This window comes from Engystomops pustulosus, chromosome 2 (assembly GCF_040894005.1).
Source record: "Engystomops pustulosus chromosome 2, aEngPut4.maternal, whole genome shotgun sequence".
Taxonomy (NCBI): domain Eukaryota; kingdom Metazoa; phylum Chordata; class Amphibia; order Anura; family Leptodactylidae; genus Engystomops; species Engystomops pustulosus.
The window spans coordinates 179,689,098-179,708,159 of NC_092412.1; the positions used below are offsets into that span (position 1 = coordinate 179,689,098).

The window sequence follows — 19,062 nt, forward strand, 5'->3', positions numbered from 1 at the left end:
AGCCTTGAAATAATCACAATTCCTTGCATACCCCTGGGAGGGGGTGGTGTAAAAGAGGGTACCCAGCAGGGCTTCCTGTTCCGTATGCAATCTTTAGCCTGTGCCCAGCTGCCAGATATAACAGGTGACCAGAGCCTCTCAATGTGCTATCATGTGATCAATTCCATGTTATTGTCTTCATGTTTATATTAACAAGGATTTAACAAACAAAGAAAATTGGTAAGATTTCTTAAAACTTTTATTAATGAGGCAATTTACAGGCAATTTAAGTGTGCAATAAAACAAAATGGATACACAAACCAAGAACATCTCTGGCTAATACAATGTAACCAGACATCTCTCTACATACAAAACACAAACGTGAAGGGCTTTCACAGTTCAAAGTAATTTGGCAGATGAAAGTCTACAGTTAGGCGTGTTACGTGAGTCACACAAATTCAAAATTCAAGCCACATCCTGAAATAAAACAATAATCCATCTATATAGAACACTTTATATACCTACTTTTCAGAGGTCTGAATGGTACCCCAGCACCAACAAGCAGCTGGTTAATTCACATATTAAATAAAATGTTTCCTGAAGAATGGGAAAACATTAGCAAAAGAAGTGGATATTTTTATGTTGTAATTTTCGTATATTGTAATATTTAACACATCACAAAACTAGAGTAGAACATTAAGAAGTGCTTTACATTGTAATCTCCCTTTCAATATGTGCCAGAGGGATTGCCGTAGCATACAAATATACAGTAAAACTCCATTGTACCACCGAGTTATATTTTAGTTTTTATTCAATAATATTTAACTTAAAACTATGCATTAGGTGTTAATCTTCACATGGCAGTTATTAGGTTTTTCAGGTTGAGATGAATTGCCATTTCAAGAAAAGAAAACTACTAAAATAAGATCACACTGTCAGAAAGTGTGCAGTGTAACTATGAATTACCTTTCAGTTCAATGTACACAGTTTATTCCTTTAGTATTCCCAGTTTTTTCAAGGCCTCTTTTCGGTGTTCTTCAGAAGTCCCCTTAGGAGTAATCTTAACACTAGTAATGGGGGCAGATTGGCGAGCTGGCCTTGAAAAGAAAGATCGCTTCTCAGTCACTTCTCCATCTGCTGTAGCTGCTTCCAGGTTGGCAAAGTCTGCTCCAGTGCCAAGGGATGCTGGCCTAGGCCTATTACTTCGCAAGAAATTTCCTGAAAACAGTGGTTTTTTGAAGAAGGAGGTGCTGGCTTTTTGAGATTCCTTTTCAATGCTAGACATAGATCCACTAAGACCCACCCCAGACCGTTCCAATGTGTTTGCCTTGATGTTTATATGTCTAAGACCAGGAACTGAGCCTTGGGGAAAGCGCAAGTATGGTTCATTGAGAGGTTCAAAATGAGTGCTGTGGCGGTTGCTTTTATCAAGAACTTTATCATTTCCTTTTACTGTGGATTCTGTCTTATGATGAAGCTCCTTTGGCCGGGGAAAGCCAAAGGATTTTCCAGGGCTAGTACTAATTTGGCTTAAATTTTCAGAAGAACCCAATTTTTCCTCAGGTTTTTCACCTATATGTAAATGCTCCGTTGGTTTGAGTACGGGTACAGGATAAATTTGTGGAAGGACAGTTCCTTTTTCTGCATGGTTTGTTATTAATGTTGATGAACTTCTATCACAATCTTGCTTTGGACCCTTTAGAGGTGGTCCACTGTGTAATTCATTAACTGCATGATTGTTTGCATTATCAGATGTCACATCTAGTTTGGACTGGGTACGCAATTGTGATGATGCATTTTCCATAGCGTTTCCTTCAATGTTCTTAGTGGAACTTTTAGGACCAGTCTGAACCTCATTTAAGGGCTTTGGCTGCTGAATTACCAAGTCATCTGCTTTTTCTTGAGCATTTACCTTAATGCTGGTTCTATTCCTTCCAAAACCACTACTTTTAGAAGGTTGCTGTGGGGGTATTTTCACAGGAGAATCTTTCTTTCCAGTCATAGGTTCATCTTTTTCTAATGAGTTCGATTTTGCACTAAATCTGTTTCTGCTCAACCTTTCATTTCTTACATCATCGGTCTTATGAATAATAATTGAAGGTGCTGCAGAGCTAGTCCCCATTGATTCTTGCTCATGAGCATCACTTTTCCTAATAACATCATTGTGGCCTTGGTCACCTACACTTTGTGCTGGAGACTGATCAGTCTTTGATGACCTCATTGAAATATTTTCCTGTGAACTTGATTTAACATCCAATCCTAATTTTTGCAATGCCTCAAGCCTTGCACGCTCTTGTTCCTTAGAATGAGGAACTTTTGGAATTGTAGGTTCATGAGATTTGTGATCTGCCATGATCCGATCATGTGCTGAATATGTTCTTTGTCTCATCTGTGGGTCTAGATTGGATACTACTCCTGAGCTCGACTTTATTATTATGTGGGGTGGCAGTGTGCGTGGCTTTGGTGCTGTTGGTGGGCCTTGTTTGCTATCGACTGATTTTTCTTGAGTCAGGCCAACACCATCTTGTGAATTTGGGGACGAGACCCTTGGAAGCATTGATGGTATTGGCGTACTACATGGTCTTACAGGTTGTATCTCTTTATATTCAGAGATTGTGGCTGGTCTTAATACCACTTTGTCAAATCTTATTTCACGCGAGTCAGTGGGATCAGTAACAGAGCGTCTCTTATCTATAATAACTTGAGGATCTCTGAATGGTTCAGGTGGTGGTATAATCAGGAAATCAGATATGCTAGGTTCTGCTGTTTCAGGTCTGTTAATTGTAGATATGCTTTTAGGTTTCCCATGCCATGACTTGGCTTGGTCAGAATTGGAATCTGGGGGCTTAGATTCTGTTGTATGTTTCGTTGTTTCCTCCCGAGACACTTGTACTATTCTTGGAAAACTATGGTATCCCTGGGGGACTCTGGGAACAGAGGCCCATTCTTCCAATTTTGGAAATGTTGTATTCATTGGTCTTGTTTTATCATTACCTGCATAAATAAAAATTCTAATTATGTTGTGTTCAGTAAAATGTTTAATTATTTTCTTTATATACCCACACATACCAAACACTACTTTACTTCACCTACTAGCATAATATACATACATAATATTTAGACAAAAATTGTTTTATCAATAACTAATGCAGAAGATTAAAATACAAAGCAATAATGGATATTTCTAGGACTTAATGTTCCAAACTGCATAGTACATAATGTATAAAGAAGGGAGGATCCTTATGACGTGATGGTAAATGAAATTTTTGGGTGTTTAATCACACCCTGGCAGATATATTTAGAAGTCTCATACCTCTGCAATTTGTCACATAGGCTTTCTGAACAACATGATATGCACCTTATGTAAGACTTCACAGCAACACAACATTGTTAAAGGGTTCAACTTTGACAGAGAATGCTCACATGGATTAAAACGACAAAGCTTGTGTGTAGGTGACACACCCTCCAGTCCACACAACTTTTATCATTGTAATAATTCCATGACCCTACTGAAATATTCTCTAGCCATGAAATGTATGATAAGTGTCCCAAGCCAAGTAAACTGATTTGAATCAAACTGCTGGTCTACAATTTTTCGATTGGACTGCTGGAAAAACTGTAGAAGAGTAGCCTAGGGATCCCAGCATAGAACATGTATGCACCTATCCTGTGGGCAAAGGAGAACATTTATACACATTATGCCATTATATAATAATCACCTAAAGTGCATCATTTGGACCTTTGGTTCTAATGATGAAAACAGTCTACTGGACAGTGCCATAAAGCATAGATAAGTGATTTAACCTTACCATCTGAAGTTGGAACCTTTATAGTTTCTGCATCTGTATGGCTGGTGGATTTTTCACTCATCTCCAGTTCATCATTGGATACCCCACTATCTTCTTCATTATCCAAAGAATCTATGGTTTCCTCCAGAAACATCAGGCATTCCCGTTCTTCAGCTGAAAGGTGATCATATCCATCTCCACTCTGTAGAACAAAAAGTACTAACTGAAACAAACTGTCAGATTTTTTTCTTCTACTTTTTCTAAAGAGGTATATTGTACACTGGGCAAGCATAAAAGTCAGCAACTAATTAAAATGTTCAAATTTAAAATTTTCCAATAAACTTTGTGTCAATTTCTTACGGTTTCTATTGTATCAATTCCATTATAAACCTGTTGATGTGTGGTCTATAGTCCACAGCTTCGATTGCCCTCTGTGTTAAAACGAGCTGTGCACCTTTGTGACCAAACATGACTAGGAACTGAATTTTATCCACAGGACTTAAACATAGCTGTCATTCTATTGGAAGCTTCTAAGAGAGATTTAGAAATTAATATACACACACATTTTGTACCCCTCATTTAAGTGAAAGAAACCCCCACAATGGTCACAGAAATAATCATAAACTGACAAATGTAAAAAAACGACCAACTGACTTTTGGCCTGCTTTGGTTGTCTGGGGTCTGAAGGGTGCCTTTTCCAGACTGCATGTTTCAGCTCCTTTCAAAGATGCTCAATAGGATTTAGGTCAGGGCTCATAGAAGGCTACTATAGTCCAATATTGTCCTCTTTTCCATTCCTCGGCGTTTTAGGTCATTATCCTGTTGCAAGACCCATGACCTGCGACCAAGAAGAAGCTTTCTGACACTGGGAAGCACATTTCTATCTAGAATCTACCTAGAGATTTTATGGTACCCTGCGCAGAACATAGCAGTCCCAAAACATAACAGAGCCTCTTCCATGTTTCACAGTAGGGCTTTTCAAGATATGCTCTATTGTTCCGTCTGAACATAGAGTGGATGTGCCATGCCAAAAAGTTAGATTTTAGTCTTATCTGTCCATAGGACATTTTCCCAAAAGCTTGGAGCAGTGATGGCGAACCTTTTGGAGATAGAGTGCCCAAAGAACAATCAAAAGCTACTTATATGTTGCAAAGTGCCAACATGACAATGTAAACAGTAACTTCTTGATCCCTGCTGTATCACAGGTTTCAATCGTATGGGTGTCCTGAGTTCACCAATACAATAGAAAGATGAAGAACTTGGATTCAGGGTCCCCCTGAAGAGGAACAATCAAGGTTCCCAGAGCAGGTGCTCAACAATAATCTCTGTCCACACTTTCTTGTTCCTCCTGTAGCCCTAGCAGCCAAGGATGTTGGTTTAAAATGGTGCCGAGCATGGCACGCCATGGGCTGTATTGGACCGCAGGAGGAAGCCCTGAGTCCTGTGTGCCAAACTCCGTGTTGGGATGATGGCCTCTCTGCCAACAGAAAGGGCTCAGAGGCTTGACAACATGACGTTTTACAAAATTCCAGTTTTGATTTTTTTATTATTTGTTTTAAGCAATTGTGTCCTCTTTGGTCATCTTCCATTGATTCCACTTTGGCTCAAACTACGACATATGCTGCAGTTTGACATCGATATTCCTTGAGCTTGAAGTTCCCCTTTAAATCACCAAGTTTTTCTAAGCTCTTTTGTTACCATTTGTCATCAAATTTCCTCCTGCGGCCTCATCCAAGGGAGGTTCCATAGATCTTACATTTTTAAATAATATGTGCAACTGTAGTCACAGGAACATTGCACTGCTTGAAGATAGTCTTATAACCTTTACCTTGAACATGCTTGTCTAAAATTTTTCTTCTGAGCTCCTGAGACAACCCTTTCCTTTGCTTCCTCTGGTCCCTTTTAAGCGTTCTACTCTCCATGGTCACCAAACAGCACAATGAGTAGCTGTAGATTTTTTTTTGCCAATTAGTGGACAGGCCTTGATTTAACATATCTCTTTGTATCATCATTTCTGTCCAGGCAAGTTTCAAGAGTTTTACTTTTTTTTTTATTCTGTTGAAGCATGGTTGAAAAGTAATGTCTACCTTTCACTTGTTCATTTTCTTAGAAATTTAATCTATTTTTACTTTTGTCGGATTCGAGTCATTTCTGTGACCAATGTGGGTATTTTTTTTCATTAGGGGCATCAACAATTTTGTCCATGTGTGTACCTTTATTGCACACAACTATGTCAGGCTAGAGCCACATTTCATTTCTCTGATGCAGGTATAATTAATCTGGAGACCTATATCTGCCAATCACTCAGCTTCTTCCCCACTGCTGCCAGCTCTGCATCTAAAGGACACAGATAGAGTTTGCAGATAGAGTGTCCTGTAGCAGCTGCTATGGCAGTAGTTCTGCCACTGCTGTTTGTATCTCTTAAGCACTCTACCTCCCTTCTTCATTCACATTGGATAGCTACTATATCAATAGATAATGTCAAGAGATTCTGCCCTCTGCTGTTTTATACAAGTATACATTGAGAAATTTATCACAAGATCTTTTCTTTTCTTTGACACTGCTGCATGGAAGAGGAAATTTATGAGGACACTCATTAGCAGCGAGTGTAAGACCCCATTCACACAACTATTTGTGGCCATAATACGACCACACAATTTGTAGGGTCTCGGCAAAGCGTGACAGAGCCAGTCAGCACTGCCACAACATTTAGGGTGATGTAGCATGCCAGAATAATCCTGTCCAAGATTATACCCCAGGGCTAGCCCAGAGTATATCCCCCCCGCCCCAGGGTCAGCCCAGAGTATATCCCCCCCCCCCCCAAAGGGCCGGGATATACCCCTCTGGCCAAGGCCACATTATACCCCTGGGAATAAACTCTATGTAAGGAGGGGTCAAATAATAAAAACTTAGGTCCTATCCATCCAGACCATAAAGAACATCTACCATCAGATATCCCATGGTAGATGTTTATACTCAACATCCCGTCTAATCCTGAGCGGCAATAACCTTGTTTAATATCTTAGAATGCCTGGGTTTCATAGAAATAGAGCTTTCTAACATATTCAAATGATCCGTTGATAATTTTTACATGGTCCCAAGGTCTATTGACCAGCCAACAGTATGCCAAGAGCTAATGGCTTGACTGCATCTACCACTGCGTGATCAATGCAGAATATGTTATAAAGCTCTATTTCTACGAAACACGGGCATCGTAAAATGTAATAAATGAATAATAAAATGTCATTGAAAAAAAATATGTCTATATATGGCAACGTTAAAAAGGGAACATACCACCACGATTCTACCTATAAAAGGTAGAACAGGTGGTAGGTGGATGTAAGGGACGTGAGGATAGCTCTTTTTAGAGCTAATCCTCACGTTCCCGCTAACTTTTGGTAAACTTTATTCAACTAATATGTAAACTTTGTTATGCGGGTACTGGGGCGTGGAGTAGCCGGGCACGAGGCTACATGGCACGGCTACTCCACGCCCCAGTAGCCACATTACTCCTCCTACCTTGCTGCGCGCCCTCGTCCGACAAGCCGGCAACTGCACATGCGCAGAACGCAGGCCCGCGGCTGAGCAGCCACAGCTCCAAGGCCGGAGCTACTGCGCATGTGCAGTAGGAGGAGTAACGTGGCTACTGGGGCGTGGAGTAGCCGCGCCGTGTAGCCTCATGCCCAGCTACTCCACCCCCCAGTAGCCGCATAACAAAATTTACATATTAGTTGAATAAAGTTTACCAAAAGTCAGCGGGGACGTGAAGATTAGCTCAAAAAAAGAGCTATCCTCACGTCCCTTACATCCACCTACCACCCGTTCTACCTTTATAGGTAGAATCGTGGTGGTAGGTTCCCTTTAAAGCCAAGGTAAACATGAAAGAAGAAAGCTTTTTTTGATGTCCAAACCAGGAGTGGAGCAAATATAAAAGAGGAGGAGCAGCAGCATCTCCATTATATGTTCTCACCCATTAGGATCCTCACCTGCTACAAAACCTCAATGTGGGAATGAAGCCCGACAGTGACTGTTATGCGTTTAGAAACACTTTAGGTTTCTCACTTAACTTACCAGAGCTGAATCTCCCATTAAAAGTGTAATTTTTTTTTATAAATTCTTGTGTATATCACAAAGATACTAATGGGGGTATACTCTTGCCTAGGCCACTTTATACCCTGGGTATAGTACAGTCTGGGCTGGGGGAATACTCTGGCCTGTTACAGTGGGTCCTATTGCTGCCCAGGTTTGTGAGGCCACTACTCCAAATCCAAATGGTCATGTGCTTCACCCAAGATATGCCTAGGGTGAGAACAGTTGTGTGAATATAGCCTTGCTCACGGGGAGCAGGGAGTGAGCTGCAATTCACAGGGGTGTGTGTGTGATTTGCTGGAGCTTATAGTCAAGGTTAACCCCTATGTAGCCCCATTGGTAAAAAGCAGGAATGGGCCCATCTAGTGATCCACCCCACCACTTAAATCCACAATCAAAATCAAGCATGATAAAACCAGGGACTCTTATTCATAGTTCCAAGTACTGTGGCAAAACTTATTTGCATAATTTTTAAAGTTGATTTTGAAAGGGGGACATCGGTAATAAATATAAGTCTAAAAATTTATGGGGGCATTGCCAGAGCCAGATGGCAGAGCGAGATGTGCTCCAGCACAGTGTAACAACCTGTGAAGCTAGATAATGGAGGGGCTCTGGTAACACCTCACCCAGAGCCCTTGTGGCTCATTAGCATAATTTTACATGTTAGTTTTGGAAGGAAGGAGGCTATGGATAACAAATAGAAGAAGATTACCACAATCACAGTGCCTAGATCCATGCGAAAGTGCCTCTGCCTTCCTTTAACTTGGGGGGGGGGGGGCAATTTCATGTGATTTTTACTTTGATTCATGTACATCACAAGTACTTCAGCTGCGGATAGAAAAGCATCTTTATGTAGATGCAATTTCCTACTGGGTCTAAAAGAGACCGATGATCTCCGGACCATCACAATCATTGCAGGTTCTTTCGCTACCAGTAAATTGGATTGACTTTGAGCTAAAAGTGGACATTAGGGTGTAGGCGATTAAGATTTTGCATATGAAAGGGTGACATGGAGGTGCCAGCTGTGTGACAAAGAAATGAGGGGAACATTGGGGGGTTTTATGTATGCAAGAAGGAGGATGCAGACCTACACCAGCTCCCTAAATATAGAGCTCTCTGCTCCTGCCATGCATAGTGAGGCAAATGCCTGCACCTGTGGACTTGCCATATGGATATAGACAATATAGGATGCTGAACAGGATGGTTATCACTAGACACCAGGTATTGGATTAAGAAAATATACCCATAAATCCAATTCTAGTGATATTCACATTAAAAAGATCCTGTCAACGAATTATTTGTCACCATTTGCTCATAGGGAACGAATGACAGGTCTTTCCCTATGTGTATATTGGGAGACACCATTTACAAACAATCAATGTCATGTTTGGCTCTCTTGAGCTTAGGACCATCACCTGACGGTAGAGGGCCCAATTGGCATAGTTCCATGGTAGTTGAACTACAAAATATGATAATTGCGCTCTCGGCTGGGTAGTCCTAGGCAATTGCATTCTGGCTCTGACCCATTTAACAGAAATATCAAAAATTTACAATGATTGCCCAAGATCGATTGGGACTTGTAACTATGTCAACATCAGGTGAAGTGGCACTTGTCAAAGGAGGTAAAGCATTGAAGCTGGTATAGGTAGTGAATATTCCCCTTTAATTTTATGACCATGTGAAATGTTGGATGCACTCATAACAAAAAAAAAAAAAAAAAAAAATATTATTATCATTATCATAATAATAATAATAATAATAATAATAATAATAATAATAATAATAATAATAATAAAAAATGGGGACCACATCAAATCTCTCCAAAGCAGTGACTCACCTATTAGTTTAACTAGATGTAAACACCTTTTTCCATAAAAGTTACACTTTCTACTGGTATATTAGATGACCTGACCACTGAAGGCAACTAAGCAGTGTAAACAACAGGTCATATCTACAGGTAGATTATTTGTATAACGTCAACAAAAGGCAAATTATTTTTAGTAACCAAATCTGTTTTAATCTGTCTAGTTTTGTTTAAATATTAAAGATTACTGTGAAAACAAAATGAAGACATTGAACTTTATTCTATGATAATTTCTTCTGCAGAACAGGTTAATGATTGAGCAACAAAGCTTGTTCTTGGCTGCTGCAGACACAGAACACACATCTGTGCCCAAGTTTACTGCCATTTATAAGAAGGCGGAAATTTAAAAAAGATATGGGTCTGCTCAAAAGACGCAGAAAAACAACCAAAATTTCCATGGAATTAAATGAAGCAAAGAGATAAACAGATTGATAAACAACCAAGAAATTTTACCATTCAGGTAGGTAGAGTAGAGCTCAAACACATACATGTGTATCACTAAAGATTTCCTTTAACTAAATTTCATGCATAAGAGGAAGCTTTCCATTAATTGAATGGACAAGTATACCATATGGCTTCATGTAACCAAGTAGTCCAGAATAAGGACATTGCAATTTTCCAAAAGTGTCACCAAAACTAACTACAGCTTTTTGGCTGTGGTTTGGTGAACAACGCCACCACATTTTTTTGTTTATATTAAAACATGCTCTTTTAAAGAGTTACTGTAAAGGTTTTTTTCCACAATCAATAGCTTTTGGGATGCAAAACAACTTTGCCCATGTTCTTTGTTGCCTCTATGCAGCAGTTTCCTTGCTGTCCCCCTCAGATTAGAACTGCAATAGCTGCTTCTTCGCCATGTGCTGATAAGCCCTGTGAATCCATACTTGGTTTACACTTTGTTTCTGAGACAGTTTCATGGGAGGGGAGGAGCTTTTCTCCATGCTCACAGAGGAGGTCATGTAAAAGTGTATGTAGCATAGCTGGATATGTGAATGCAGAGGTCTCTTGTGCAGAATAGTGAGTTACAAGATCTCCACTGTTCCCCATCAGTCCCTCCACCCCAGTCTGTGATTCTAAAGAACTTTCTCTGTCTCTATCCTCTCCTTATGCTGCTCCCGACCCCACCCTGGCAGTATCAGCTCTGTGCAGATGAGCTATTAACCCTTAATGCTCACACAGCACAGGCTATAGACTTCATGTAACTGATTTGCTTACAATTTCTACCACTTACTACTTGTTCCCTTCTTTCCTCATGTGATGGATGCTGCCAGGTTAGTCACCATATACATCCTGTATGTGCACTGGATTTACTTGTGGGAAACTGAATGGATTTACTGCCAAATTACTGTGAGAGAGAACACAAGGTATCATGGGATCTGTGGGAAACCTAACTGGCCTCAGATTGAGGGCATAGACTGACAGACATTAGTCTCTGCCCACTTCACCTAGGGAGAAAGTTTTGTCAAACACTTTCAGAACAGAAGATGCCATAACTTTGGAAAGAAAAGGACGAGCAGTACAAGGTAGGCATCGTTCGTTTGTTTTCAAAGCAGGAATCACATTTAATAATTTGGTAAAAATCACTATAGCTTTAGAGTTAATCTTTAAAGTTTAAATGAAGCTCCAAAGTGGAAGCATTACACTTAGGCTACATTCACACTAACGTATGGGGGACGTATATACGGCCAACGTATATACGGCCAATATACGTCCCCCATACACTTCTATGGGCGCACGGCACCCTACGGGAGCGGTACGGTGCAGCACACGTGCGGCACCGTACCGTTCCGTACCCGGGAAAAAGATAGGACCTGTCCTATCTTTTCCCGTAATACGGCACCGTGCGCCATAGGTTGCTATGGAGAGGAGCGGGGGTGAGCTGCGCTCACCTCCTCCTCCTCTCCCCGTACACTGCCGTTGCCCGCTACGGTACGGGCGGGCAACGGCAGTGTGAATATAGCCTTACAGATAACAAAGCTATATAAAAGGGGTCCCAACCTAAAGCTCAGATAGCACCAGGGCCGCATCTGCCATGAGGAGAGATGAAAATCTCACCTCAGACGGCAGACTGCGAATCCCTGTAAAGGGCAGCGAAATTTGCTGCTCTAAAGTGGGCGATTCGGGCGCCCGTTAACGCCCACCAGCTAAATAAATCGCACCTGTCTCTAAAACACAGACGCGATTTATATGCGGAGCGACACAGCACCTATCCGGCTGCTGCGTCGCTCCGTTCTAAGCAGTGACACAGGCGTCATGACATCACGCCGCCTGTGTCACTGTGCGGAGCCGCGGCTCACAGAAGAGCCGTGTGAAGAACGGAGCCGCGCGCCGAGGGAACAGTCTGCCTGCAGGAGAGTATATATTTTATTATTTTTCATGTACTCATGAAAAATGTGGCTAATCTCATTCTATGTGGCTAATAAGTGGGTGGAGAGGTTTCATGTTGTACTGGGAGGGGGGGTACTGTATGTATTATAAGGGACTATAAAACGTTTAATACTGGGAGGGGGGGGGGGTATATATCATATGGGGGCCATAATTATTTTATACAGGGGGGGGGTTGTATATATTATATAGGGCCATAATTGTTTTATACTGTGGGGGGGGGGGGTACTGTATATATTACATGGGGCCAGAATTGTTTTATACTGTGGGGGGGGGGGGGGACTGTATATATTATATGGGGCCAGAGTCATTTATACCGGGGCGGGGGTGCTCTATACATTATATGGGGCCAGAATAATTTTATACTGGGGGGCTGTATATATTATAGGAGGTCAGATTCTTCTTTTCCTGGGGGGTTATATATTTATACGGGGCCAGATTTCAGCTGGGGGGTAAACAGTATACTACTAAGCTGGGGAGGGGGCTGTATATGGGATACAGTATACTACTAAGCTGGGGAGGGGGCTGTATATGGGATACAGTATACTACTAAGCTGGGGAGGGGGCTGTATATGGGATACAGTATACTACTAAGCTGGGGAGGGGGCTGTATATGGGATACAGTATACTACTAAGCTGGGGAGGGGGCTGTATATGGGATACAGTATACTACTAAGCTGGGGAGGGGGCTGTATATGGGATACAGTATACTACTAAGCTGGGGAGGGGGCTGTATATGGGATACAGTATACTACTAAGCTGGGGAGGGGGCTGTATATGGGATACAGTATACTACTAAGCTGGGGAGGGGGCTGTATATGGGATACAGTATACTACTAAGCTGGGGGGGCTGTATATGGGATACAGTATACTACTAAGCTGGGGGGGCTGTATATGGGATACAGTATACTACTAAGCTGGGGGGGCTGTATATGGGGTACAGTATACTACTAAGCTGGGGGGGCTGTATATGGGGTACAGTATACTACTAAGCTGGGGGGCTGTATATGGGGTACAGTATACTACTAAGCTGGGGGGGCTGTATATGGGGTACAGTACATTACTAAGCTGGGGGCTGTATATGGGGTACAGTACATTACTAAGCTGGGGGGGGCTGTATACGGGGTAGGGTACAGTATACTACTAAGCTGGGGGGGCTGTATATGGGATACAGTACATTACTAAGCTGGGGGCTGTATATGGGGTACAGTACATTACTAAGCTGGGGGGGGCTGTATACGGGGTAGGGTACAGTATATTACTAAGCTGGGGGGGCTGTATATGGGATACAGTATATTACTAAGCTGAGAGGCTGTATATGGGATACAGTATATTACTAAGCTGGGGGGCTATATATTTACATTGATCAGGGGAGTACTGTATGTAAACTCATGTAACATAATAACAGGGTGGGATATATTAGTTATAGGATACAATAGATTACTTTGCATCATTTAAACCAAATGTTAGGGGTCTGTATTAATAAATTAGGGGTGTTTTATATTGATTGGTCCTGTGCATGCTATAATTCCAGTAGAATATATATATATATATATATATATATATATATATATATATATATATATATATATATATATATATATATATGAAGGGATGTTTTATATGTGTGGAGCGTGTGGTCAGTTGTGTTGTGAGGGGTATATATTATTTAGGAGCGCAGTGTTGTTATCCAGGAGACTTTATACTGTAAGTGACTGTGGTATTTTTAGGGACGCTGGGTGGAGATGCTGCACGGAGCTGAAGATATCCGGCTGTGACCTCAGCAGTGATACGTCATGGATTGGAGAACCCGGAATAAAGTCCTCCTGATGGAAGAGATTGTAATCTATAAGGTACTAGATGCCACTAATGTCTCCCAGAACATGTAGTCAGTCACACAGTGTCAGGGAGCTGCCTGTGGGGATGTTAATTGTTAGTAAAGTTTTCAGCATTTATTTAACAGGGAGCAGGGGGGGGGGGGCACCATTTTAATATTTGCCTCAGGCAGCAAATATGCTAGAATCGGCCCTAGATAGCGCATATCACCTTATTACACAGTAAAGGGATTTTCCCCACAAAATAAGCTAGTCCCTATCCACAGTTCAACTCTATGGAGCTGACGGATATTGTCGAGTACAGCGCTCCCCAATTTTTGGCACCTCCATAGAGACGAATGGGGGAACTCAGCCAGGCACGTCTCATCACATCTTGGGAAATGATTAGTGGTCCAACAGGGGTACATTGGCCCCTCCGTTCTCGTGATCTGTGGGAGCCTCATCAACGAGAACCCCTCTGATCAGCAAGTTGAGCCCCATCTTGTGGATAGGGCCTGACTTGTTTTGTAGGAAAACCCATTTAATCAAAAGTGTTGCATATCCTATTGACATTAGTTAGGTATACTTTACCATTCAGTGATGACAGAGTTTTACCAAGTTTATTTTGTGTTCGATAATTGAACAATTGGTCACTAGAAGTCACAAAGAAGTCTATAATTATGGTAGGGAAAGAATTTCATGTATAGCAAGACCAATATGACTGCAAACCATTTCTTCCCAGTGTATACTATCAAGTAGTATAACTGGCCCAACGAAGTCAATGATTAGTTTTTATGCATTATATAAAATACAAGAACAATGGAAAGATCATTGCTTAACACTTACAAATGCTGAATGATTGGAAGAGATGCTCTCCATGCTGTCACAGCTGCCTGTGCTGCCCACACTATTCAAGGCTTCCATTCCTACATGCCGTGTCACAAGGGTTTTTTCAGGCATCACCCAAAACAGATCACTGAAAAGGCTTGTGGTAACTTCAATCAAGGCTCTATGAGGAAAAACATAAAAAACTGACTTTATTTTACAGAAAATGAAGTGCAGTGTAAACATTAGATGGGTGGATTAAGATCAGAAACAGCACTTGAATATTCAGTTTTTCAAGAATAGATTATCAGGTTTAGATTTAGCATGTTTATGTTTAGATTTAGCTCAGTTTGGTTAAAGGCCGGGTTAAAGTCCATCTGCTCCCAACTGAAGCGCAAGTAAAAATGACATTGTGTAGAACACTTTATACATTTACCAGATTTGCCTTTGCCGTTTTCCAATGATCTTTCGTTTATTTATCCCCCGGGGATCAATAAGGTTGTAGTGTATAGTATCATAGTAAAAGAGGTTAGAAGAAGACAACAACATCAGTCCATCAAGTCCAACCAATTAAATTATTCTGAATTGATCAAGAAGGAGACAAAAACCCTGCAAGGATGATGCCAATTGTCCCAAAGCAAGAGTGTGTGGACAGATGTATTTGATACAGGAAGCAAGCTCAAACAGGTACAATTAATACAGGTATTAAGTGCCAAGTAGGAGGAGCTTCTTAAAAACTAACAGCACAGAGAGAGATAGTATTCTTGCTAGTTGGTAGGGGATCAAATACTTATTTCATGTAATAATATGCTAATTATTTAAATGTCACAATGCAATTTTCTGGATTTTTTTTTATGTTCTGTCTCTCACAATTGAAGTGTACCTACAATAAAATTACAGGCCTCCATTCTTTGCGAGTGGGAAAACTTGCAAAATTGACCCTAGATCAAATACTTATTTTCCTCACTGTATATTAGTTATATTAAGACAGCGGATGTGTAAGCAAAATCAATTTATTAATTCATCAAAAAATACAATAAAAACATTTAAAAACCCAATGAAGGGGATATAACAATATAGGACTCTCCTCAAAAAGGTATACCTCAAATAACAAAACAGAACTAGTAAAAAATATGTTACTAAATAAGGCTGCTAATACAACATGTATGCACAAAACTGATATCAAATTGATGCTTTAGAAACAAAGTGCAGAGTGCCAAAAATCACAAACATCAATGGGCCAATAGGCTCTAACAATGTCTCTACCATATGTAAAAAATTAATTAATACAAATAAATAGTTGGAAAGATCAAATGAAGTGAGAGAGACACAGCAATAATGACATACAATACACAAAATAAAGTGCACAAGTAAAGCGCGGAGTTTGCAAAGTGTGAGCAGCCAAAGATATGAGCAAGTAGGATCAAATGAATGAAACAAAGTAAAGCGTCATATTACCTAATGAAATGCATGAGGAGGAGAGCCCACGAATGCCCCACGCGTATCGCCCGTCTAGCGGGCTTCCTCAGGGGATCACTGTATATTACACACAGGGGCAAAGAAAACTTCAATACCAGGATTGGGACTTTTACATTAGTACAGTCTCTTGCAAGTTAATGTAAAGTAAGGTGTGCCCATACTTACTGGAGTGCTGTGCAGCTGCACATACATTTTGCTTGCCCCTTGACCACACTACTTCTATACAGACAGCTCCCCATACTATATAATGTTTTGTACGGTTATCTACCTTTGACTTTATATGCATTTATTAGAAAATTAGTTTCGCTATTAACCCTTTCAAGGCCATCCACTGCTCCTGCAGAATAAAATAAAAGCCGTTTTTCCCGGCCACATTGTTTGAAGTTCACATGTCCACATGGGAAAGAACACCGATATGCGTTTCCACATGAGACGGACTCTATATCCCACACAAGTGGCTCACGTAGTGCAGCTCATCCAGGATGGCACATCAATGCAAGCTGCAATGCAGCCCTACAAAATGACCTCCAGCAACCACAAATTTGCAAGTGTCTGCACAAACGGGAGAAACAGACTCCATGAGGCTGGAATGAGGGCCCGACTTCCACAGAGGGGGGTTGTGCTCACAGCCCAAAACCATGCAGGTTACTTGGCATTTGCCAGAGAACACCAGGATTGGAAATTAACTGACCACGTGACAGAGTGAGGATGCTGTTGAGAGCAATCTGCTGCCTGCAATACCCTTCAGCATGACAGGTTTAGCAATGGGGCAGTAATGGACAGCCCTCCATGTGCTCGCCAGAGGTACAATGCTAGACCTCAACTGGCTAGAGTGTGTGAGCAGGTCCTGCAAAATGAAGGAATGAAGCTATGGACGGGACCACTAGGTCATCAGACTGGAATCCTATTGAGCACATCTGAGGAATCATGTCTCGCTCCATCCACCAACGTCACGTTGCACCACAGACTGTCCAGGAGTTGGCGGATGCTCAAATCCAGGTCTGGGAGAAGATCCCTCAGGAGACCATCATCAGGAGCAACCTCATCAAAAGTATGCCAAGGCGATGTAGGGAGGTCATACAGGCACAGGGGGCCCCACAACAATGAGACACATTTTGAGCCTCAATTGGTTAATACATTTTATTTCCATTTATGATTTTGTTGTCAGCACATTCAACTACAGAACAAAGTATTCAATGACAATATTTCATTTATTCAGATCTAGGTTATGCGATTTGAGTTTTCCTATATAATGTAATAATGAATATACATACACACACAAAACTGGACATATGGCATATTAATAATTATCCAAATAAGTACAAAAGTTAAAAGCTGAAAAATTTAGGGATTAGAGATGAGCGAGTATACTCGTCCGAGCTTGATGCTCGTTCGAGTATTAATGTACTCGAAACGGCTCGTTGCTCGGACGAGTATTTCTCCTGCTCGAGATCGAGCATTTAATTAAAAAAACAAACACAGTGAAGAACAATGAAGAATAGAATAAAAACATTGAACACAGTGAACACAGGATCATTTAAGTGAAAAACACAGTGAAAAACAGAGTGAAGAATAGATTACAGATGTGCAGCACATCTGCTTACTTGTCGGGAGATACGCGCGGAACAGTGCGAACAAAATAGCATGTGAAGAACACTATATATGTGTATAAAGAACACATTGAAGAACACGGTGAGCAGCACAGAGACATCGGGGAGCAGCAGAACGGAGACATGGGGCAGCACGGAGAGATCGGGGAGACTTCAGTGAAAGAAGAGCAGCGGATCCCGGGACATCGTATCTCCCGACATGTAAGCAGATGTGCCGAACATCTGCAATCTATTCTTCACTGTGTTTTTCACTGTGTTTTTCACTTAAATGATCCTGTGTTCACTGTTTTTATTCTATTCTTCACATCTGCTAACTTGTCGGGAGATAATATACGCGCGGAACAGTGAAGAATAGATTGCAGATGTTTGTATACATCTGCTAACTTATCAGAAGACATTCTTTTTCAATTAATTAACACATTTTATTCCCGAACCATGGTCCCTTTGAAAAATGCTCGAGTCTCCCATTGACTTCAATGGGGCTCGTTATTCGAGACGAGCACTCGAGCATCTGGAAAAGTTCATCTCGAATAACGAGCACTCGAGCATTTTAGTGCTCGCTCATCTCTATTAGGGATATATCTCAAGGCCAGTGTTGCAGATCTAATTTTAAATACCCTGCATAAGCAAGGAGTACGGAGATTCAAATACTGAAGTGTGAAAGTGCTGCAGCCTCACCTATTGCCAGTATATACCAAAAGAAATTTCAGCCATCAATTTAAAAAAAATTCTGGCTAACCGTCCAGTGTGCGATTACTGACTCTCCCTCTCAAGCAAGATTTTAGGGAGATAAAAATTGGCCCCAACCAAGCTTATTTATTCCTCTTCTGAGAGATATCAGCAGTGTTGTTTGGCAGCAGCGTCCTTTTATTACACATGCAGTTTCACCTGGGTGGATTTTGCTAGTATACAAGCTTTTAGATAGAAGCCCTGTATACAAGCCTTGTTCTACCTTATCACTACACTGAAGGATAGGAACAAACTTTCCAGATTTGTTGCTGTAAACCCTGGCAGCTCAATTGTACTAATTTATTAGCCAGAGACCTGGTGTTCTGCTCCATTTAAGACTACATGCACATGACCACGATGTGTTCTTGGGCCTGTTGTGAGTCTGTGACTTGTGTTTGAGCAGAGTCTAAAGTCTGCTCACTCGCTGATAGAACACTGAAAAATTGGAAAGCATATGTCCTGCACTGAGCTATGCATTTTTCAGTGTATAAAAGAACGCA

General features: G+C 41.2%; 1 protein-coding gene across 4 annotated transcripts in view; it reads right to left on the reverse strand.

Annotated features, from left to right (window-relative positions):
- Window positions 1-216: 216 nt before the first annotated feature.
- The window catches only part of C2H1orf116 (chromosome 2 C1orf116 homolog), a 34,521-nt gene continuing 15,675 nt past the window's right edge, over window positions 217-19,062 (reverse strand). For all 4 annotated transcript variants that reach the window (XM_072137445.1, XM_072137444.1, XM_072137446.1 and 1 more), the window contains exons 2-4: window positions 14,766-14,928; window positions 3,789-3,969; window positions 217-2,973 (exon numbers count right to left, since the gene is read on the reverse strand). In XM_072137445.1, the coding sequence (XP_071993546.1) occupies window positions 968-2,973; window positions 3,789-3,969; window positions 14,766-14,879 (2,301 nt within the window). In that variant the 5' untranslated portion in view covers window positions 14,880-14,928 and the 3' untranslated portion in view covers window positions 217-967. The remainder of the gene's footprint in view (window positions 2,974-3,788; window positions 3,970-14,765; window positions 14,929-19,062) is intronic.